This window comes from Anser cygnoides, chromosome 1, assembly GCF_040182565.1.
Source record: "Anser cygnoides isolate HZ-2024a breed goose chromosome 1, Taihu_goose_T2T_genome, whole genome shotgun sequence".
NCBI lineage: Eukaryota > Metazoa > Chordata > Aves > Anseriformes > Anatidae > Anser > Anser cygnoides.
In genome coordinates, this window is record NC_089873.1 from 46,135,875 (window position 1) to 46,160,101 (window position 24,227).

General features: G+C 36.6%; 1 protein-coding gene across 5 annotated transcripts in view; it reads right to left on the reverse strand.

Annotated features, from left to right (window-relative positions):
• ANO4 (anoctamin 4) overlaps positions 1-24,227 on the reverse strand; it is a 221,241-nt gene that overhangs the window by 57,930 nt on the left and 139,084 nt on the right. For 4 of the 5 annotated variants that reach the window (XM_066994321.1, XM_066994329.1, XM_066994325.1 and 1 more), the window contains 4 exons: positions 13,843-13,943; positions 13,498-13,599; positions 10,613-10,657; positions 5,891-6,022 (listed from right to left, as the gene is read on the reverse strand). In XM_066994321.1, the coding sequence (XP_066850422.1) occupies positions 5,891-6,022; positions 10,613-10,657; positions 13,498-13,599; positions 13,843-13,943 (380 nt within the window). The remainder of the gene's footprint in view (positions 1-5,890; positions 6,023-10,612; positions 10,658-13,497; positions 13,600-13,842; positions 13,944-24,227) is intronic. The other variant, XM_066994322.1, reaches the window with a different exon arrangement.

Genomic DNA, 24,227 nt, shown 5'->3' on the forward strand with positions numbered 1-24,227 from the left:
ACTGCTATGTAAAACACTGGAGCTAGCTACCTGTTGTTGGCTGAGGCAATGGCAGGTAATTACCTCATTTGACAACAGAGAAAGAAAGTCATCAGCAACCAGATGAGGCTGCAGTATTGCAGTGAGAATATTACCACACATCTCTGTAGTTTATTTGTTTGAAAATGGGTGTATGATGATTACTTGCTGTTTATTTTCATTTTGCATGACTTACAAGGCTGTGAGAGACTTTTTTGTTTATCTGAAATAAAATGTTTATTAGTGGTTATCAGTGATTTTTCCCATCATGTGCCTAAACCAGGACCACTTTTCACTTTGGGATGAAGAATGTATTAGTGGCTTTGTCTGTCTCAGATCTGGCACATCACAGCCTCAAAACTGCTAAAGGAAAATAGAGCCTTGAAAGTGCTGAACCTCTCCTCCACCTTCCTCTCCCAAATCACCCTGCTCCCTAAATCACTTCTTAATTTAAATTAGTTCACTCGGGAATATTAAACAGAGATAGAATGAGCTTTATTTATTTATTTTTTAGTAAAAATAATCTTAAAATTTATTTTAAAAATTAAATAGTTTTTAAATTTATTTAAATTTAGCCCTGTTTTATTCAGTTTGCCAGGCAATTAGAACTTTCAGAATCAAAGAGAATTTAAGAAACCCATTGCAAGGTGCTTACAAGTTTGGTCAGGCAAAGATTTGTTTACGAGCATGAATCTTACGGATATATGATCCCCTGCTTATAAGAAGCTATTTGCAAATGTGTAGTTATTACACCGTAGATTTATACAAACACAAGAATGACCATCCTGGTTTAAACCACGTAAGTGTCCATGTAGTTCCTTCCTGACCCATCCATGATCTCTGTGTGAAGCAGCTTGGTGGGACATAGTCACAGGTCATCTTGGTGAGGACAGCATTTATCAGAGCCAATCTGAGCATCAGAAAAAATGTAAAATGTAACTCCACCCTGACAGACAGATATCTTGGAAATCTGAGAAAAATACAGGACAATATGTACAAGGGGATTTGGTAGAAATGAAAACAACTGCATTAATCTCTGGTATATATTTTAATTTTACTTTTTAATTGATTTTTAATTAATACAGGTACTTTCCCAGTCTCCAAATTGTGTAAAGTATTTATCTAATTTTCACTGAAGTAATAAATATTTATTTAAAGAGGCTTATTCAATTATATATTATATTAATATTTAACCAGAGGGTTTATCGCCTTTGGAAGAAAAAAAAAAAAAAAGGAAAATAGCTCCTGATAAAGTCTGAAATCTCTAAGCAGCAATTAAAAGCATTTTCCTAGCTACTATACAACTATCAAAGAAATTTCAGATAATTACCACTGTTACTATTCCCAGCTGACTAGCAGCTCACTACATAAAATAACTAAGATGTAGTAGAAAAATAATTAATTGTCATAATGTCTGAGGGAAAACATTTTTTAGATATTGTGAACTGTGCATTCTTGTAACTGATAATTTTCAGAAAAAATGGTTTGGCATAAAAAAAACCCCTTCCCTAGCTGTGGCTGAAGAAGAGAGATACTGCTCAGAAGACTATCTTGCAAATTATGATTTTGTATTCCACAAAATTCCAACAAAATGCTTGCCTCAGCCAGACAGAGCTTCTTTCCTCCAAAAAAAAAGATTTCCTATTGCTTAGGAAATATGATGAATTTTGGTCTTCTCTTGTACTGACAATTCTACGATATACCCTGTAAAGTATAATAATAATCTCTTTAAAAGAAAACCTGAACCCATGCTGCAAAAATTATAGGCACATCTTACAAATATGATTCTTACAGTTTTCTTTGCCTGTTTTGGAGGTACTGCAAAGGGTTTGCTATGTCTCTGAAAACACATCTAATTTTTTTTTTCAAGTTAGCCTTTTTCCATCTGAATGGGAACGAAATATTCAAGAAGGAACAAGGCTAGAAAACAACCTTTAAAGTTGCTCACTGTATTTCAGTACCTCAAAAGTATTAATTCCTATTGAAACAAGGCCAAATCAGGCCTTGTTGTTTTATTTTTATTTTTTGTTTTTATTTTTATTTTATGTTTATTTTAACTGTTTTCCTTCCCTGGAGGAAACTTGTCATTCCATGCTTTTAACGGTGACTATCACAAATGAAGACTGTAGTCATACCATGTTTCAAGCATCATCTGTATCAGACCAGAGACCTGGATATGAAAACTGTGTCTAGATCTAAAAAAGGATAAACGTTCTATTTTTTTGCTGAGATGAAAAACATCTGAGACTGTGAAGAAAGGAAGAAATTAGGAATTCAAGATGAACATCAAATATGAACAAGCTCATGTGAATATTTAAGGAATGATACCTTAGAAAATTGAAAGCACATAAGACAAGTTTAGAAGGAAGAACTCTGCAACCTCCAGCTATAGCATGTGGCCAAACCTACAGTGAGGACATGGACATCTTGTCAGCAAACTCAGGATATGCAGATTTATACTTCCAGGACAGTAGCATTTGTGAATGCTTTACTATGTGATTATTAAGAGTTCAGAATGTCTTGGACAAACATTGATTAATGATAACACAGAATTCCTAGACATATTCAACTGGCAAAAGAACATAGCTTGCTCTCGAGAAATACTTGTACAATAGCCAGCAAAATCCTCCTTAGTGTAATTAAAAGACTGATCATATATTTTAAGCTCCTGTAGATATTTCTTAAAGAAAGGTTTAATATACTTTTCACTTAGGATTCCAGATTTGCAAGAGAATTTCATCTTTTTTACTATAAACTTAAAACTGAAAATCTGTATGCAAGATATGATAAAAAGGAAAAGCAGACACTAATGACATTATTTAGCTACAACCTTAACACAATGCACAAGACTTGCATTTATTCTCCATTTTCTGAGGACTTAAAGAACTTCAAAAAATGGCCCTGCATTGGCTGAAAGGTCTTAAACCTGAGGTCAGCCAGCTGAGCATCTGTATGGTATTGGGATCCACCATGTCCTCTGCATGTTCTGTGTGAATCAGTTTTGGGACGTGTGTGACAGAAACAGAAGCGGAGCTGTATCTAAAAGCCCAAGCGTAAGGAAGAGACTGTCACTGATACTCTAGACTACAGGATAATGTACCTGCAGAAGAGAATGTGAATTCCACGTGTCACTGCCCATGACAATAATGTAGGCTCCGTTATAATGCTAGGAGATAATTTAGTTGTAATGGCAATATGGTATGGTAACAGCACTCTAGCAAAACTTTAACTACACCAAATATGAAAATGCATAGACTTTTCCTATCATCAACCATCTGTAAGCTAAATTATCATAACTTTATTGCAGATAGCAATTTTCATTTCTCAAGAATTTCACTATGTATCTTCACATTCCTAAAAGAGCATTGTGGGTCTCTGGGATATAAATTTAAATAAAAGACCTGATGGGTTTCAAAAAATCGCATTAAATTCAATCAGCAGCTTTTTTTGTTATTAAAAAGCAAGTGAAAGTTTATGTAACACATCAGTGACAACTGATAACTGAAGCTTCAATTTAATACGGAGGCATGACGTTTATCAACTTTGGAGGGTTTCTGTTACTCTTTTCAGTAGGGGACAATTAACAGTGCAGTCTTTGTGAACGTTACAATACATAGCAGTGGGTAGATGTGAAAGAGAAATTATTTTCTTACTGATTAAACCCCATCTGTCAAAACTGACCCAGACAAATGAAGGTGCCAGTCGCAGTATTTGTTACATCAGTTAATATGTGTTGAGATACACATCAACATTAATACATAAACCAACAATTTCTACTCGTATGTTCCCCATGTTTGATGTTCTGGCTGGTTGTATACAGGTTTTCCAACAGAATGTTTATCTATATCTTGGAAGAAACAGAAATTTACGTAAAGTAAGCAGCAACTTATATAAAGTAAGTGAACCTCAACATAATACACTTTTGGACTGGTAACTGATACTAATAAAATAATTCTAAAAAGAATTCTAAAATCATTTTATATCTACATTTCCAAATATTAGATACTCACACTCTACCACCAGAGATTAGAAGTATATACCAAAGATGTTCCTGAAATGCTCTGCTTACCAACGTCCCCTGAAATTCTTGGAACAATTAAAAAGCTTGCATGCAATTCACTTGACAAATATTGAACAAGTCATTAGATTTCAAAATTCTGGTGAAGAATAATAAGATAGATACAGGCAACAGGCTGGAGCATAAGGGGAGTACAAGAAACCTGCCAGAGCCAGCACCTCTGGGGGGCAGGAGGGCAGCTCAGCCAGCATTATATCAGTCCCCACACAGCAGGAATGGTAGACTAAACAGAAAGCAAACCGAAAATATCAGACCTGCTGTGGGGTGGAGCTATAAAGTCTGTAATGATATAAAAGAAGTGCCAAACAACAGCGGGAATGCAAATGATCAGCATTTACTAAAAAGCTTGCTAGTTTACCAATTCAAATATAAGCAAGGCAGAACAATATAAAAAATACTCTGGTTCATATATGCCAATTCTCCTTCCAGCCACACACATACACACAAAGTCACATGCCATAATTTTAAGGACAGTTAACAGTTAATATTAATAAAAACATAAGTCCAGACTTTTTTTTTTTTTTTTTAAATTACCACTGGTCTGCACATACTCTTCCTATTGCAGGGCGAAATAACGGAAACATCTTTTTGCTTAAATCTCAGAAGACTCTCTAGCCTGAATCCAATGTCTATTCAGGGCACAGACGTTTAGTGGAGATAACTCTGGCTGGTGACTGGTGCTAAGAGCACACTTCTACTGAAATTTCCCTGGAGATTTGCACCTGTTTTTGTTTTTCTGCTGTATTTGACAAGACACTACTTGCAGCAGAGGACATCTATTTTATTCACTCCTATTGCAGTAAATAAATCCACTCCCTGAAAAACTGTTCATTCAAAGTGAGGCATTTGAATGAAATGTTTATTCAAAGAGCAGTAACTATACTTGTCTTCTCCCTAAATAAAATCACATATTTCATATTTTTAGTCTTTGATCTACATGTGACTCATTCCACATCACATGAGTTTTCTGTTAGTACCTTGGTCACTGCTGCCTATTCTTTGTGGTTTTGTTTTGAGGTAGTCAGTGATTGCTCCCAATATCACAGGCCCAGTAACTAACCATAAGACACACTCTTTCTCCAAAGTTTGCCAGCCTTAAAAATTCAACATGGGATCTGAAAACAATGCTAAGCCTTTTTCTGTTTTGCATTTTGCAAGAGAGTAAAGGCTTCTACTAGTCAAATGATTTCTTTTGTAACATTGGTGCAATACTGATACCACTGGTATTCTTGGACAAGGGCAACTGATAGACCTTAACACTGGCATTATGCAAGCAGCATTGCTTCTGTTGAAGTAAAAGGCAGAGAAATTCAAATAAAATAACACTGTCCTGTTTTTAGAGTTCTGTTTGGTTTACAGACATAACTAGGAATGAAATGCAGTATCAGTTTATTTTGACCATCAGTGTTAGAAAGACTAATATTGATTATATAAAAGACAGAAATGCTGAATAAGTTTTAATCACATCTTAAATACACAAAGAAAAACTGTAGTTCTGACCCAAGAGAGAATTAGCCAGTTGACTACTTTAAGTATATAATTGAAATTCCAGTGAATCAAAAGGAACTTTTCCATTGATTTCTTTTAGCTTTGAGCTGGACCTTTAATTACTACAAACGTAGGCAGACTTTATGCTCTCTCAAGACTCTCTTCCTTTGTGTGACAAAGAACTAATCTGAAGACACTAGTCTTTAAGACGTGAACTAAGAAATTGATTTTTTCCAAGGTGAATCCAGAAGGAAAAAATTAATCTTGTAATTAAGTTATGATGCTACGATATAATAAAGTACTCACTGATGGATCCTTTGTTGGCTGAATGGTGCAGTATAGCAGTCATTCTCCTCCAGATCCGGCAGTGTCTCCTTATCCAGTTTCATTGGCTTTCTAGGTAACCATCCTCGAAACCTGCTTATTTGTTTCTCGATCCTGCAGAACACGAAAAGTGTGAGCATTTGAGACAGTGAATGAGATATATCTTACTTTTTCATTACATTGCAGAACTCTTACAAAGAACATCTGTTGGCAAACTAGACCACTTAATATTTACAACTACAAAAGAAGCAATGTCTGACATTTTTGAGGCAGACTGAATTATACATGCTGAACTTGATTATTAATAACAAGCTTTTAGTGGAGAAACATCTTATTTTGTCTCAACAGAAAAGCAATGCCAATGTTACACACTCCTAAAAATCCATACTCATTAAGCTCTTGGCTACTCTCTAAACCTTTATTCTCAGCTTTTCAGTTACTTTAAATTTCAGGCTTAACTACACAGTAGACTTTGGACATATAAACCTTAGAATAACCCAGATCGTGACAGAGAACTTTGGAACCTAAACCCCAGCAAACCGCATCCTTCTTCTGCTCTCTACATGTTCTTACCTTGCAGCTGACGGTATACAAAATAGGCTACTTTGTTCATTTGGTTTAACTGTGTCTTGCAATACTACTGCCTCCACAAAAACAAAATACTCAGTGTATAGATTAATAGGTGACAGCTGCACAGATCCTTACATTTAGAAGGTGAAAGCAAACTAAGATTAAGTTGGAGAAAGTGTTGATTTAATCACAAGGGCACTCATGCCAAGATGCGCACTGAAATTATGGTAAAGGGAAGAATTAGAGCTGACAGGAGAAGACAATCTAAAACAAATTCACATCCAAACTAAAACATTATAATGAAAAAACATAACAAAGATGAGCTGGGTCGTCAAAATGAAACCTACCCTCCCTCACTTCTTCAGTTCCTAACCAGTGATCTCTGCCTCCAAAAATCAGACAACAAATTATGGACATGCACGTTCTTCCTTGACTCCAACAAATGCTGTAAGTCCTGCGCAGTCACTTTGAAGGAGGGTAATTCATATACACGCAACTGAGTGTGTGGGACAGTGACATGAAATTATGATATAGTTCCATTTAAAATACATATAATATTTCCTTGAATATTCAACCTTCTCCACTCAGGTTATCTTCAATAGGAAAGCTAATGCTAATTTTTAAATATGGGCATTCAGAATTGTAACCCCATGAGCTCTACCTGTTTTGGTACTATTTGTGCATTCCCTGTCTGTGAGTAGCATGGGAGCAGGCACTCCAACTTACCATTGGGACTGTTCAGAAGAATGGCAATGTGTATGTGAGCATGACATAAGGCTTACACAAAATTTAATAAAAACTCTTAATGGGCATTGTTCACACCAACCCAGCAGTTCAGAGTGCAGGTGGAGGTAGCTTGCAAGTGTCTGTGCCTGAATGCAGGTGAGACGTTGTCAGATCCCAGCACTGCAAAGGGTCAGACCTATTATAAGTCTCCACTTGTCCTTTCAAGACTGCCAGCCTTGAGCCAGTCTGTGCAGAGACTGATAGGAATGACAAGGGAAAAGTAAGTTATCTCCTGGGGAATTCCCTCTTTCTTGGCCTTCAGTTCTTCCTCTGTAAAGGTTACAAGCCCTGCAATACAATATGTTCAGCAGGCTTAGTGACCCTGGGTGTGGAAAAGGGAAGAGGAATCAGGGAATCTCTAAATATCCCGGTCCATGCTTATTTGTTGACTAAAATTGTTTGAATTCTCTAAGCGATTAACACCCTTGCTAATCTGCAATCCTTTCCCATTCACCCTGCAAGTCAATGTGCACATTTGAGATATGCATACTGCAGGTTTATCACAGCACATGCAGGCACGCACAAAGTGCTTTCTCCACTTGAGAAAACTACATTATTCATGTCAGCTTCTCATCGAGCATACCCAGAATTTGACTGGTTTGCCACTTGCAAGGTTCAGATTACTTGGCACACTCAGGGAGCGTGCTCCTTCCCTGCTGGCAGCCAGGTCTGGAAAGGTTGCAAGGCCTTTCTGCAAAGCTTGCATCCTAGAATACAGCAAAGCCATCCCTAGGAAAAAAATGTATAGGAAAAAAATGTATTTTTTTCCTTGGAAAAGAAAAATGACCAAACTTACAATACATCCAGGCCACTTCAACAGTGCCATGAGCAAGCAGTGCAGGCTTTGCATTCTACCCGAGCCTCTCTCTTAAGAAAAGAAGCACAGTTTTAAAAACGTATTGTGCTTAATTGTTTCTTCAAGGCTAATCCAGGCCTCACTTTCCTTTATGGAGAAGCACCAGGTGCTAATATACTCAGCTGTATAGGGGGATGGTGTTTGGAAAGCAGAACAACCTACACAAGAGCAGTATAGCGCATGGAGTGAGGAGGCACTGTAGTCAGCCAGAATGAATGAGGAGAACGGAAACATTTCCTTCCTAAATTCCATTTTAAAATACTTGTTAGCCTCACATGCCCAAAATGCACTGTCTTAATTCACATGGTGTCTCAAAGACATGTCTGTTCCACTTCAGTCCTGACCTGGCCTCTGCTCTCCAGGTCTAGCCTTTACTCAGTATCCTCTTTGTGAAAACAGGTGTTTTACTTAAATCACACAAAGGGTTTCTCAAAGAATTTCAAATAAACACTTTACTTGCTAGAAAGTAGGGTAGAGAGAGAATATTTTTCTTTTTCTTTCTTTCTTTTTTATTTTATTTTTATTTCTATTTTTAATTTTTCTCCAAAAGAAAGAGGAAATTGGGAAAATAAAAACAATTTCTTTGAATTGAGATTGATTTTATTTTTCGCTCAACTTTGAAAGAGCTTTATGCATATTGTAGTGCTAGATATTGTCTTAGTTTATTTTTTAACCACAGCCCAGGTACAGTTCTAGATACTGTGTATGCACCTGATACCCATACTTTCCTCTAGACTATACTAGGGGAGTTTTGTTATTTAAAACTTTGGGATCACTAGAATTTTTCAGAAAGAAAATTCAAGTGTGACTGACAAGTTGCGAGAGATCTGCTCTGGACTTTGCCCTGTAACAAAAGTCCTCCTTAAAATAAATTTTGCCTAAATGCCAATTTAATTTTAGCTTAGCGCAAAAAAAATGGATCAAAGCTTCACTTGCTTCTGTTCTTCACTGAACTAAGGGTAGAGGAAATAGACAGTTTTATTGAAGCTGTAAATCTGAATTTTACATAAATGAAAATAGAGCTGAATATGTTTTCCTTTTTTCCCACTGGAACTATTCAGTTATAGATTTTCTGCCTCAAGTAGCTATTCATAGACCTGAACATAAAAATTGAATTTAGTCAAGTGTTGTCATCACTCAGGAGCAAGAAAAACCACAAACCCACAGAAAAAGATCGCACTATTTCTGACTTCAAATCATATGCTGACTCAAGAGAAAATGAACGTAAGGCAAAATTTCATATGCCACATATAGATGTTAAAATCTTTACCTACTCCTTCCTTTTAATCTATTGCTGTAGTGAAAGCAGCCATGTCTTAACTAAAATCATGACAAACTCTGAAATTGACAGGTGTTATGTATTCATCGTAAGGTGGGGATGGCAAGTGGGGGAACATTGACAAACTTCAGAAGAACAGCGTGTGTTTCTTAGCTCTCATAAAGAGCCCATTTGGTGTTTGCCAGTGTAAAAAAGCATATACCATAATGTGAGGTCAGTGTTGGTACTCTCAAGTCACCAGCATAGTGTGATGGGATTTAATATATGAAATGCTTTTTAATATGCTTATGCAGCAGAGTGATAATACATCATTTATTTTCCCATGGATGTTCATTTAGTGATATTATCTGCAGAGTGATACAGCTGTTTACTCCAATATGCAGATTTTTCAAATCTAATTCTTCTCTCTCAGAAGTTCAGGGGAGTTTCTCCACTGACTTTAGAGTGAGACAGTAAATCAAACATTAGAGCCTTTTGAAAACTGCATCAACAGCACTGTGGCATTAAATGTCAATGTATGAGCTGGTCTTTGCAAAGCTTTTATATATATTTTAGTCTTTTTGGAGACATTTTCATTTAATTGTCTGAGATATCGAAAATGCAAACTGTGGCACTGGAAGTTTTTTATTCCATAAAGTCAGGCACAAACCACATCAAGCCCAACGTTAAGATATTTAATAATTGAGTGAAAGAACTTCAAAGACTCTTCAAAAGTACTCATCTCTCAAGCTCACACCAGAGATGAATTTGGTTCATTGCCTTCCTATCTACCAACAAAGTACTAAGCATCCCCACAGAGGAAGCAATAAATAAATAATGCCATCACTGTAAGAAGTAGGCAAGGTGTATGGAAATGCAAAAAAAGCAGTACCTGTGGTATTTTAACCCTAAGAAACTCCCTAATGAGCTATGTGAAAAGATAGTGTTTGCACTAACTCACTTATTCTTCCTTAAAAAAAATGACTCCATCAGCTGGAAAACATTTCCTTATTCCTAAAAAAGGCAACACTGGTAAAATGAATTTCACATAGCAAATGCCTTAAAAATATAACTGCTGTATTTGTTTTTGCATATGTCCTAGTGTATGATCACTCCCTCCAACCTTCCTACAAATGCAGCTAATAACCTTTTACTTCTAGCTTGACCTTCACAATTATTTTAGTTATCAGGTTCAAATTAACATAAGCTGAACTAACATGAGAACTGTACTCACCTATTCATGAACTTGTATCGGCGGTGCAGGTAATAGATTTTTCTCCTGGAAGAACAGCAAAAATGAAGCCAGTCGAGAAGAAAACCCATCGTCAGTTACAGTATGAACTAGCAAGGAAGGAAAGGAGATTGAAGACAGAAGCCTGTAAGAGGTGGAGGAAGAGACTAAAAGAGAGATTAACAGAACTGTCACAGGAAAGCCACACAGACTCTGGTGGCATTTGAATTGCAAGAAGGTCATCGTTTTCGTACTGTCTTCTCTTTTTCTGCTACTTGTCATGTGTGAAAGACAGGGACCCAAAGATGTTTCTATTTCCAAGACGTCCATAAAAAGTTGCAGGAATTTTATAGGACCAATACTAATATGGATAAATTATCCTCTATGCATCTCTTATCCACTAGTGAATTACTAAAACTGCATTTGATAAAATGCAAGGGAAATCATTTAGAAAAGCCAGGGAAGTAGTGCCTGATGTTGCAATATGCCAATAACACATGCAGTGACAACCAGGACCAGTGTTTGCTGCTGGAGTATCAACCCCAGAAACAGAATATAGGCTACACAAACAAATTAGTATGTACTCAACACCCACCCCAGGATACAGCCGCCCCCTCTGCCCCTCAAACAGGCATTGCTGATTTTTGTTGTCAGTGCAATAAGCTGTGTGGGAGTGCCTGTGGGGAGCCAGTGAGCAGACAAGGGTGCACAAGCAGATGCATGCTGACCACACTCTCTTGGCCGGCTTTCCGATGGGCCCTGTAGGGCTCACATCACCCAGGGCAGGTGGAGTGGCCCCAAGCCATTCTGTGTAGCTCCAGAATGGGCTGTCCACCTCCTGTCCCACTCTGCTGCTCTTGCTCTCTTCTTACGTGCCTCTAGCACCACAGCTGTCAGGATTTGACCCATCACCTTCAGCAGAGATCACATCGTGATGAGAGGTAAGAAAATCTGAGGGCTTTAGGTGTGGCTTTGGGACTGATACTCTTACAGCAAGATTCGTGTGCCTGCCTGAACGTCAGTATCTTCCTCTGACTTTCCTCTAACCACTGGAGGTTATTGCTAAATGAAGGTGGTGTATTCTGAGAGGTGCCATCATGTAACACTGAACTGCATCACTTCTGGAAAAGGAAGGGCCACACCACACATTTCATTCTGAATATTTGTGAATATTAAATACAGTGTAGTAACGCTGCTGGTGCCTTGGAAGCAATCATGGTTGAGAGCATTCTAGAATAAGACAACCCCGATGCTCTATAAACTATAGAAAAAAAAAGTGGTTAGTTTCCATGTTAATTTTCAGAACTTAGATTTAACACAATATTTTGACATTATTGTTGTTACTAGTGCCCATATTGTGCTGATGAAGTGAAAATTTGAAGAGAAATTCATGCTGGTCAGCATCCTTTGGTCAAATCCTCCATAAGATAGTGCTGTATCTCTTGCCCTACTCAGCAGGAGCAGAGATGAGTCAAAGATAAGTGTTACTGAAGATGACATCCACCCCTTGATTTGCTTCAAATATTCAGAGGTATCCATTGCTTAGGGACCCCTGCTTTGAAACAGCAAGTTTTTTATTTAGTGATGTGTGGACCTTGGACAATTTCAACCTAAACTTACTGGGAGCTGTAAGCAATCAGCAACCCTTAAAACAAGGGTCAGACAAGTGTGCCTGGAAACAGGCAGTCTAGAATAGTGTACATTTTTAAAAATGCTGATTCTTGTCTTTAAGTGGTAAACAACATTGTTGCCCTTAAAATAAAAATTAAGAGCCTGCCTGTCAGACCAAAAAAACAAACAAAACAAAAAAAAAAAAAAAAAAACCCACAATTTCCTCTTAGCAACACTGTAGATAAGAATGAAGCTGTGGACATGAAGCACATCTTTCTGTATGGCACCTGATTTGCTAACTGCTGAGAAATAGATCTCAAAGCAGGGACTTCAGATCAGGAAAGAACAAACTGATCACAGTGACTAAAATCTGAGTTCCTGGTGTACTTCTTAATCATGGGACCTTATCCTTCTACTGGGCCAGGTTCATCTCAAGGAATGCCAGGGAATATAAAGGAGGTACACTTTTGACCCAGTCCATCTTTTCTGTGGCTAGAACACTTTTTTTAAAAGAATACGAATGTTTTGTAATGATCCATGATAGCGTTTATGTTTTTCTCTAGCACTAGAAGCCCAGATAAGAGCAATTGAAGATTTGCTGTGTAAATGAAAACAAAACAAAACAAAACTAAGCATACAGACATAGAAAATAAGCCTGCAATTTTGTCCTTAATTCATATCCATTATTCCTAGGAAGTTCTGTAATATTACAGCTTGTCTCATACCAGAGGCATTTGTCATCCTTAAGTAAGAAGAAAACAGGAATAGAAATCCTGCAAAGGACACAAACTCACTAGTTGCATATTCTGGGTCTGATCCTTTTCTTGCTCAGGAGTAATTCCATTAAAATCAATGGAGTTATGCATCTATAAACCCTGCTAATTGAAAGAAGAATCAAGACCTCTCAGTTCATGGGTTTTGGTCAGTTTGAGTGGAAATCTTCATGCTATTTTAAATCTTCTGGTAACCAGCAGAGTAAAATAGATATTTTACAGAGAAAATTTCATAGCTCAACATGCAAATAATATTAAATAAATGATAAAAATAATCTGAATGATTATGTGAAATTAATTTGGTTGTCAGTGACATTTTATACAATTTCTTTATTTTCTCCACAGGCAAAAGCACTTACAGTCTGAATTGTTCTCTTATTAGATGTGATACTTATTTATAACCTGCATTTCCATAATTATGCACTATACAAGCAGAAAATTTACAGGTGCTGAACATACCAGATACGTCCAACAGACATGCACTTTCTGTGCTGCCTTACGTACCTGGATCTTCTTGACCTCCCATTGATTTCAATGAAATGTCCATTTAAAAAACAGCAGCGCACAAGTATGCAGGGGGCTCCAGCAGTGAAGGGGTTAAAGGGCCTAAGGATAGAATACCCCATGAAAACAGCTGCACTGCTACAGCTCACCTTAATTTCAAACCAATACTCTACTGAAATTGCAGGCATTAACAAGAAAGAACAATGACTATGGTATCTATGGCACTCCGTTTATACTTTCACAGGATGTGTGGTATCTTACAGATGAGCTTTCCATGTGCATTTCGGAGTTATTTTTACTTTAGCTTTACAGTAAAGTGTGAAGACAAAATACAGCTACACCTACCTGAAAGGCATTCTTACATTCATTAGTTCAGCGTATTTGCCCAGGACCTCCCAAGGGGCATGCAGCTTCACAAAGATGATGTCACTGTTTGTTAGAGATGACTGCAAGAGAAGAAGAAAACAGCCACCACGGCTTACTTTTTCAGGCAAGAAAGAGAGAAATCACCGGCGGTGGTCAGTATTTAGTCTTGTCTTGTGTCACCCCTCCCATTTCCTGATTCTTCCTCAAGCACATGGAGCTCTATCTGGATTTTACCAACTTATTTTCCTTCTGGTTTCCTTCTGGTTTCCTTCTGGTTTTCCCTGTGACTCCCGTCTGGCCTGTACACACATTCACTGACACTGTCTTCTTTCCTATGGGTTATATGTAGCGTATAGAGATTTTTATGCAGGATATTCACATCAGAATATCTAGTACTTTTTTAATAGTACTTTTCAAGAAAGCTACAGCAGGGTCAGCTGAAGCTGTATTTACTGAGAACACTGACAGTCAAATGTTAATACTGAAAGATGAATTTTTCAAATTCTAATGAAAATCAATGATATTCTCATAAATCTGCACTTAATAGAGCTTGCAACAACTAAACGGATCACATTAACAGGGACAACTACCACTGGCTGAATTCAAGGAATATCGAGGAAATGGGTGGAGGTGTACAGGTTATAAGAAAAGGAAAGTGTGAGGACTGAGAAACTAGGCAAGAAATTTGTTAGTTTAGAGATTAGTTAGGCTTTAGGGATGATATCCTAGTCTTTTATACATTGTAGTATATTAAATATTTCTCACATTAATTCTTAGCTATTACAACATACTGGGGGTTCTTAAATCTGGTGTCACTTATTTGGAAGTTGCAGTGACTATAAGGGTTGAAGGCTGACGTTTGTATTTTTGATGTCTTTTGATTCTTCCCTCCACTACTCTGATAGATGTAGAAATCATTGGAATTGTCATAGCATGTTCATATCCTTAAAGTAGCCAGAACATTATTACTAGTCTGTGAAGGGTGACAGGAATTAAAACTCCAGCAGTTAAGATACATATATATGACTTTTCTCAGCACAGACAAAAACAACAGACCAATACAAAACAAACCAATAACAACGAAACAGGAAAACAAAACAAAACAAAAGAGTCATTACAGAGATAACATTTTTTAAAACAAGTAGATTTTTTTGAATCCTCAAAAAAGGACACAGAAATTTTTGTTGCCAAATTATTATTAAGCTGCAAGAAAAAAATAGATGTAGTGCATAGTAGAACAAGTGAATTTCTGGTATTAAAAACTTCAGAAAAAATATCTTACTGTTCTATTGGTAACTTCCTGCAAAATATTTCAACAAGAAATGATAGAACAGCAAAAAAATGCCCTCAAGAGAGTTGCATCAGAGACAATGAATTCAGCTGTAATCTTTCCATTGACTTCTATGGATTCCAAATCAGATCCTTAATGATGTTTTTCTTTATAAGTACATTTTGCAAATTATCTTTAATTTGCCTACAAGACTTTAGCAAGTAGATACCACAAAAACAAGACTAAGTTCTGCTACTCTAAAATTTTACAGCAAACTACTCTCAAAGATAAGGTTCAGAATATTCAGTGCAAAGAAGGCATTCTTAATAAAACAATTTCTTACAGGAATGTATTTTTAAAATTCTTGTTAAACACACTAGCAAGGCGTATTTAGTTTAATTGAAACCTGATCTTCAAAACCTAGAATCATAGAATCATGCAGGTTGGAAAAGATCTCTAAGATCACCTGGTCCAACCTTTAACCTAGTACAGACAAGTCCACTACTAAACATGATAGAATGTCTTGTACGATAGAATTAAAAGCACCACAGTCTGGCTTACAGATGTACAATATACAATGAGTTTCAGTCCTCAGTTTCATCCATCTACTATTTTTTACAAGCTGTAATTTTTCTCTCCTTCTTCCTGCTCACCTACTTCCTTTTTCAGTTGATCTGAAACAATCATATTATGTAATTCCTGAAAATACTGTATCAGTATTGAATAATCGCAAGTAGATGTTTTAGTAGCCCATACTTCGGTATCAGACATATTCCTTAATTCCCAACATTTCCGGCTTCACTGACAAATCACTTCTAGCACTTTATCATTGCAGCTAATCTCAGAATACAGGCAGTGCCATAGGCACCTGTATAATAGACTTGCCCGACTAGCAAGATTATCTTTCTCTTATACCACTAAGTTTGTACAGGTACTGTGTTCCCAAAGAAAACAAATCTAACACAGATGTGCTTAAAAAGTAAGTACCATATTTCTCGGGTATCACTATGTAAGGAGTGGAAGAAACTAATGTTGGGGCCATTTACATAACTCCAAAAGTATAAACATCTTTGGCGAGTTACAGTCATCAGATAGGCCAAGGAAAATTTGTAAAGAAAGGGCAGGTTTTTCTTCTTCTGAAAAGAGGCTTTCATGTCTAGAAACAGAGTGGTGTTAACTGCTGTTTAATTTAAGTCCTGGCCATCAAAGTCACATGTATTCCCACAAGCATTCTAGGTCCAAGACTTAAAAATATATATTCACTATTGACCTGACTCTTCTCTTTCTGAAGTTATCATTGTTAGTCTGAATGGAAGCAAAGTTATGCTGACATTGAACATCTCTTGAAAAGCCCACGTTTTGCAGTATTTGCAGGCTGTTTCTCAGGATCAAGGCTGGAGATTTGTGTCCTTTGTCAAATATACTCTTGAACACTCTCCTCCAACAACAAAGATATTTTTGTTCATTATCAATAATATTGTCAAGTCATTTTATGACAAAAACAACTGTAGGACTCACGTTTGGGTGAGCGTAATTGTTTATTTGCCTTGAGGCTACTAGGCAGACAACTGCAAATATCAATGCTCTAATTTATGTATGTACATCAACAGGGAAAAGATGTGAAAGGAAAACAAACCAGGATTTACCATTAATGTGTTTTCCTTAACATAATTTAAGGAAACCAAATACTCAAGATTGGGACTCCTCCCACATTTTAGTCTTCCTTATCAAAGTAAAAGAAGAGGAAGAGATTTTGTAACAGACCCAGCAACCAGACTTAAATCTTACCTACATTAGGAAGACCCAGCAAGGCAACTTAAAAAGCCAGAATGGGAATAGTGCCATAATTACTGGCAAACAGCTTATTCTTGTTAGGAACAACATGCAGAAAAATCCAGAAAATAAGAGAAAATCAATGTCCTTCCCCTGATAACAGTCTTCTCTATATCAAGCTCCATATGATGTCTCAGTGCAGAGTATTAAATAGTAACTTCCATAAGTCCCACTTTTTGAAAATTACTCTGTTATGTTAATGGCACAGATTGATTTGCCATGTCAAGTGAATTAGGTGGAAAAAAACCAAACCCCACCAAATTATAGCTGATTAAATCATTCTTCCTCTGCAAAAACAAAGTAAATGTAAATTCACAAAGGTAATTCCATAGAACTGGACAAGCAGCAGTGATGTTCTGCCAATACTTTTCAAAAGTGCACACATTACCCCTAGGTAAGTACTTACATACTATTAATATATGTCCAGTTTGAGGGAAAATATTACACATTCAAATGCATTAACTTCTATGTTCATGGATCAAAGGAAAGTAGTAAATAATAGTGCCAATATCTTTCAAATACATCCTTTCAATCACAGCACAGGCTTGTTTGAAAAGTAGAATATACAGCTCACATTTAAACCAAGATTTTAAGAAGCTTTTGGCTTACAAGAAACCATAGGGCAAAGCAGTAAGGATGAAAATTAGATAAGAAAGAAAGAAAGAAAGAAAGAAAGAAAGAAAGAAAGAAAGAAAGAAAGAAAGAAAGAAAGAAAGAAAGAAAGAAAGAAAGAAAGAAAGAAAGGAAGTCCTAACTAATCAATAGAAAGCTGTTAATAAAATAATTTTTGCATAAAAGAACATGTATAAAATACAGAATGACTTGGTATAAGGAGACAGAGGTAAGTGATTACAATTTAATATGATTTTGATATGAAAATTTGATGATAGGGTAAAGCTTTATCTTTACTTAGCAAAATACTTCCAGAGGTTCAGCTTCACTGGAGTTAGTAATGCAAGCAGGTGGCTGGCTATTGCCAGCATTCAGGCAATGTGTCATCTAATCCAGCTCAGAGCAGGTGTCATTGTTACAGTGCTTAATTTCTGGCATCATCTGACAGAATCTCACTGCTGGAACAGAACAGAGTTAGTAACAAGGGGAAATGTTTGCAAATATCCTTTCATGTAGACAGAAGTGTGAGTGGAGAGGGAACTTAAAGAACAGGGTAGGTTACCTGAGTAGAAGCAAAATGCAAATATTATCTCATTGCTCAAGTTTACTGTGCAACAATGAGCTTAGAGTCTGCAAGAAAGAAATACAAATTGCTTAGAGTTAAGAAACAGTGTGAGAAAGGATGCCTTTAATCCAATCTCATGTCATCTGCATTCACTTAGAGTGGAGAGTGTGAATGTCCCAGTAACGTAACATAGATGTAGTAAATCTACCATGGAAACAATATTCTGACTTGGACTCCACTTCCTAGAGAAAGGATTAAAAATACCTGCAGCATGACCATCTTAATGGAAGAGGTTGAACTGTCTGTGAGGCAATGATAAAACATTTCTTGATAATCCCATTAGTAAATACTGAGTACAGGTTTGACGTGTGTGGATAAGATTCCTGTGACAAAATAGCTAATCACATGGATTTCATCTGACAGTTGATGGGATGCATCTTTTAATTCTTCTGGACTGGAAGATAGTACAAACATGTGAAATTAATTATTTGCAGGGTTAAAAATTCAAATAGGTGAAACGTCTGAGTAGAAGAATATATTTTTACTTATGTACATGTTATTTCATATTGACTCTTTACATGAGAGATCTGTTACACATTGCAATTTTAGATTTAAAATGTTAATATTTTATATAGTGATAGTTGAGATCATCAAACCTTTTGATTGTATTACGGACCAAGAAAGGTCCCTTAAGTACAATATTTTACTTTTAGCACCACAGGCTGTGAAAAATATATCGTAAAACTGAATTACATTTTATCAGGCACTTCCACAGTGATTTATCCCAAGTGTAAAATAAAAAAACAATATTTTCACAATATAGATATATGTCGTATTAATCATTTTTTGAAGTTTAAAATGCTTACATTTAATGAATTGTCTATTAAATATTCATATTTTCTTTTAGAGGCTTGTTGGAGAAACATTGCTTTGACACAGAAAAGGCAATTTATTTTTTGTCAAACAGTTAATTTCACAAACTTAACAATCAGTCAAACACACAAAATGTGCAGGCAGGCTTATTATAGTTTTTGCATACAAATAACCTAGAGGAACTGAACAAGATGCTTATCACATAATCATAGAATAAATGAGGTTGGAAGGGACCTCTGGAGGTCATCTAGTCAAAACCCTGCTCAAGGCAGGGACAGCCACAACCACAGCTGTGGTTGAATATCTCCATGGGTGGACACCTCACAACCTCTCTGGGCATCACAGCCGCTCTGGGTGTAAGGACCATTACTGGCCTTCCACATGGTTGCAGAAGTGTTTGCAGCAGCACAGGTTCTGAGCACCTGCTCATGCTCCAGCAAGATGAAGGCATTTGTTTTTTCAACTTCCTTTTCAGGCTCTCTTAGTTCACACATTCAAGGAAGATAAGAATTACTTATATGACTGCCAACCAGGACACCAAAGTCTTTTTGGTGTCAATGCTTTCTCTGTAGTTCTCAACTGCAGTCTGTACACCTTTGTATTTGCCAGTGTAGTGCAAAATTCTTTCTCAAGAGAGATGCCAGTGAACTTAGCAAGACCACAGCTGAGGAAGATCCTAGTCCAGATTACACTGTTAGGAGAGAGGCTTTAGTGCAGACCACATGCCATAATGTAGCCCCAAGTTACTCAGGTCAGCTGCACACTCACAAAGTGATATGATATTCCTCACATCGAGGGAGTAGCAGAGTCAGTGCATGCACCTGGTTGTGCAGGGCACACGTGCTCTGAGACTGCTGCCTGCCTCTGCTCTGCAAGAAAGGGGAAGTCTCAGAAGACCACTCTGACAGTTCCTTCTCAGACGTAACACAGGTCCCCATTCTGCCAGACAAAGGAAAAGCACCAAACAAAACACATGATCCAGTTAAATGAAGGGGAATGATGCCCATGAAGAACATGAATAATTACCAGCTATAGTTGTTCGTAAACTCTGAGAGTTTGGGCAGCTCAGATGCTTGTTCCCCCAACCTATATCCCAGTTTTCTGTGCTTTATCTTACTGATAGTATTATTAGAACTGGGAAGAGTTTGAGGAACCGTCTTTTGATAAGTCATTTTGCATTGTTTAACTCAATGATGCAAAACTATTCTGTCTGGCTCATTTGTGGGCAGACACTGAGTGAACCACTTTCCCATTCCTCTCTGCCATTATGCAAATAGTTAGAATATCCTTTAATAAGATGGCTATAGTGAATTTCTGAGCAACTGCACTCTGTAGTCTTACTAAAGGTACTCAAGTTATCTGATACAATGACAGGGTGTAAACAACAATTTTACAAGGGAAGTTGTTTTGGAAACTTGCAAAAGCATATCGCAGAACAGCTGACTCTCCAGATACAACACCATTACTACATGAAAGGAAAGTGCTTTCCAAAGCAAAATATGATGGTGAGAATAGGCTTGATTACTGCTGTTCAGCTCCCAGTTCAGATTACTGCACTTAGGTAGATTTACCTTTTTATCCAAGTCCCAAACCATGCTCAGACTGTGCAAGACTTCCTACCAAAAAATAAAAATACATATAAAACAACAAGAATTAAAGGCTAATCCATCCTAATGTTCTGGCTTCACCACATCACAGTTTCATGTTGATCATGAAAATGAAATTTTACAGTCTAGTGCAGAGAGGAAGTTCCTAATAATTGATAGTCTACATGATTTTTCATCTGTCTCTGCTCCTCTAGGTTCATAGTAGTTTGACTTCCATATTTAATTAAATCATCTGATGTTAAAAATGCATACATTGGAAACAGAAGAAAAATAAAAGTTTCTTAAGCAAACATAGCATAATTAGAACTTAACTGGAGACAGAAGATGAAATTGAAATACGTAATAGGATCTCTAAACCTAGAAGGGAGTATACTGGATCCTTTGTGCATTTCTGTACAAATCCCTTCATTTGCTAGATGTACTTTAAATGAAACAGGGTAAATATGTGATAAGGACAAATTATGGTTTTCCTGTGTTCTAATTTGTCGTAGTAAGGCAACATCCCTTCATGGCACAAGGTACTGACAAGGCAGACACCTAAACAGTAGCTCCAGTTCTAAACAATTATTGCCATTCGTAATATGCCTGTTGGCATAAGGTGCTTGATGAAAACACCTCCCATATGACACAGAAAAGCAAAGCAGCACCATATGGAGCCCAGTATTTTAATGGTTTGGCTAAATGGGATAGAGGACAAGGATGATTTGCTCTCCTAGTTCAGAGCTCTTACATGAAGATATAGCAAGAGGTGTAGAAAACAAACAAGTCTTTTTTTTTTTTTTTTTTTTTGCCTGAAGGCCAACATCATCATCAAATGAGGTAATGTTAGTTTTGATCTGCTTGCATATGTTTCAATGTGATGAAACTAACCCTAAAATTGTTTGCTGAATAATGCTGAAATTTAAGATCCTTATCGATACACAGTTATTACGATAACACAGTGAAACTAAGTCTTCAAGTAATACATACACTGGCAAAGAATCCCCCCTCCAAATTCTCTTCCTCCATCGAAACCACTATAAAAATATCTTTGCTTAATAGACAGTATCGTCTTTTTCTACAGATGAAGAAATATTCATTCTGTTTAAGAAGTCTTCAGCTAGCAAAAGGCAGACTGTTCAGATTAGGAAAGTGCAAACATCTTTGTTATCTATTGAGATCTTTTTTATCTATTGAGAGAATTAACATTATGTGTAAAGTTTTCTAGAATCTTTTATTTTGCCCACTTTACATAGAGGGGCTGTGTCACTAAGGGCTGCAGCAGAGAAATCACAGCCCTAAGGTGGAACAGAAGACATCAAAGTGCTTTTTATCTCTGTAGTACTATTTGGATACTTTTATTCAGAGTAGAACTTTGGAGTAGAATTGAAATTACCACCTATCATACCTCTAAAACTAATAGATTTGGTATACTTACAGCAATGTGTTTTATTCTCTTGTATGGGGAAGTGTAAAAATGCAAATTGAAAAGGAAACTAAGATAAAATCCCACTTCAATTAATAATCCCAGTCTTTCTATACACTTTGTAAATGCAATATAATTAGACTTTTTCTTCTATAGCAAGGATTTCCTGACTGAAAAATTACAATTCCATTAGATTAGATCTCTGAAAAGAGTCAATATGACTCATACACCAAGGGCCCTGTAACTTATAATTCAATCATTTTGTTGAAAGGAATTTGTTTAAAAACAAAGCTGGGCTTAATGAATATTGGAAAATATATTTTAAAAATGGGGGAAAATTCCATTAGTGCTACAGTAGTAGACAATGGGAAGAAATTATCCAAACTACAGAAAACTTTCTCAATATATCACCACTTAAGGAATTATAATTGTTAATACACTGCAGGCTGTCCTTCCACATATTTAAAATACAGAAATTTTAGTATGTCCAAGAAATGCAGTGTAGAAATGTTGTATTTTGAACCATTTTTGATTCAACTTTATAGAGACACTATACTTCTGCTGTAGAAACACCTATACCCTCAGGCATGATAACTTCCACACATGACAATATAGTAGTGAATTTGTTAAGAAAGAAATGGTATTAAAATTGTATGGCAGATACTTTTCTCTGTTCTTGTTAGTAGTTACTGAAAGGTGTATGACTGAATTGTTATCATCTCAGTAATAAAACTGATGAATTTCTTTCCTAAAATAATCTCCTTGCCCTACTCTCCACAATTGCCATATTGCTTTTCAAAGAAAAATAAAATAATAAAAAAAACAACAAACAAAAGTGATTTCTGCAGTGTAACATTTTAAAGCAGCTCCTCTCCCACCTGTCTTACACACACACAACAACTGACAAATGTTTCCCACTGATATATTTGTTTCCTCTTTCAGAATCCCATCTCTCTGTCTTGCTTGTCTCCTCCTCATCAGTCTGTGTCACTTTTCTCTCACCAGGTTCCTTAACACCACCACAGAAGGCTACTTCTCCTGCCGATCACTCTCTGACTGCACCATAACTCTAACAGATGTACGAAGGAGGCAGTTCCAACATCAGACCTCTTCTAATTACATAATTACAACCTCCAGAGTGTAATAAATTATTATTATTATTATTTTTTGAGCTGGAGGAAAATTGTATTAAATGAACTTATGTAAAAATTCACAAACTACCAAGATATGGACTAATTAAAGAAGGATCAGAGAAGGACAATAAGAATAATCATGAGTTTTGGGAAACTTGACCTAGAGGAAAAAATGTAAAGAACTGGGATGATTCAAAATACAGAAGAAAATGCTAAGCACATAACAGTATGTTTATCTATCTATTTATTTATTTATTTATTTTTATTTATAAAATATGTAACAAGTAGTTGTGACTAGGAAGAGAATGAACTGCTCTCCACCTTCTGAATGAGGCAAGAAATAACAGGATTAAATTGTAGCAAATAAGATTTAGGTCAGATACAGAAAAAAAAAAAATCAGGCTGAACAGTGCTGAAACATTAGAGTGATTTGTAAGGGAAGGCTTCTGACGTTAAGGCAGAGGTTAGACAAACTCTTGGCAGTGTGTCACTGTCCTGCCCTTGGAGCTGTGGGAGCCCTCCAGTCTCCTCTACTGCAATTTGCTAGAGGATCAAGTAGTTTTTAAAACATTATAAAATCAAACCTCTCTTATTTGGCATTGTTCATCTTCATTCTGCCCTGGAAGATGTGATAATACAAGGTCAATGAAACAGAGTATGTCATCACAAGAAATAATACACTAGGAAACATGAACATAGCATGAACCAAGTACTAGGAAAAAAAAGAAAAGGCAGTTCAGAGAGCAAATAGTGGTTAAATTTCCTTTTCAAAGCCACAGATCTGAAAGGGAGGTTCTATGCTCAGCACAACTACCTCTTGGATTTAGCTGTGCCAAAAAGCTGTGAAGCCCTGAAGTGTTGTTAGGGCTGAGTTAATAAGTAGGATTTCCATTGGCAAGGGAAACAAAGAATTTTGTAAATGGAGTCAGAACAATAAAGAGCAGTGCTGGGGACTGAGACATCACTGGTATATTTGGTATAAATCCCTGACATTCCTACCAGGAACAGGATGTAGAAGAAATGTGGGAATGTTTGAAAGAGGATGAGAGATTCAGCCTTGGGAAAA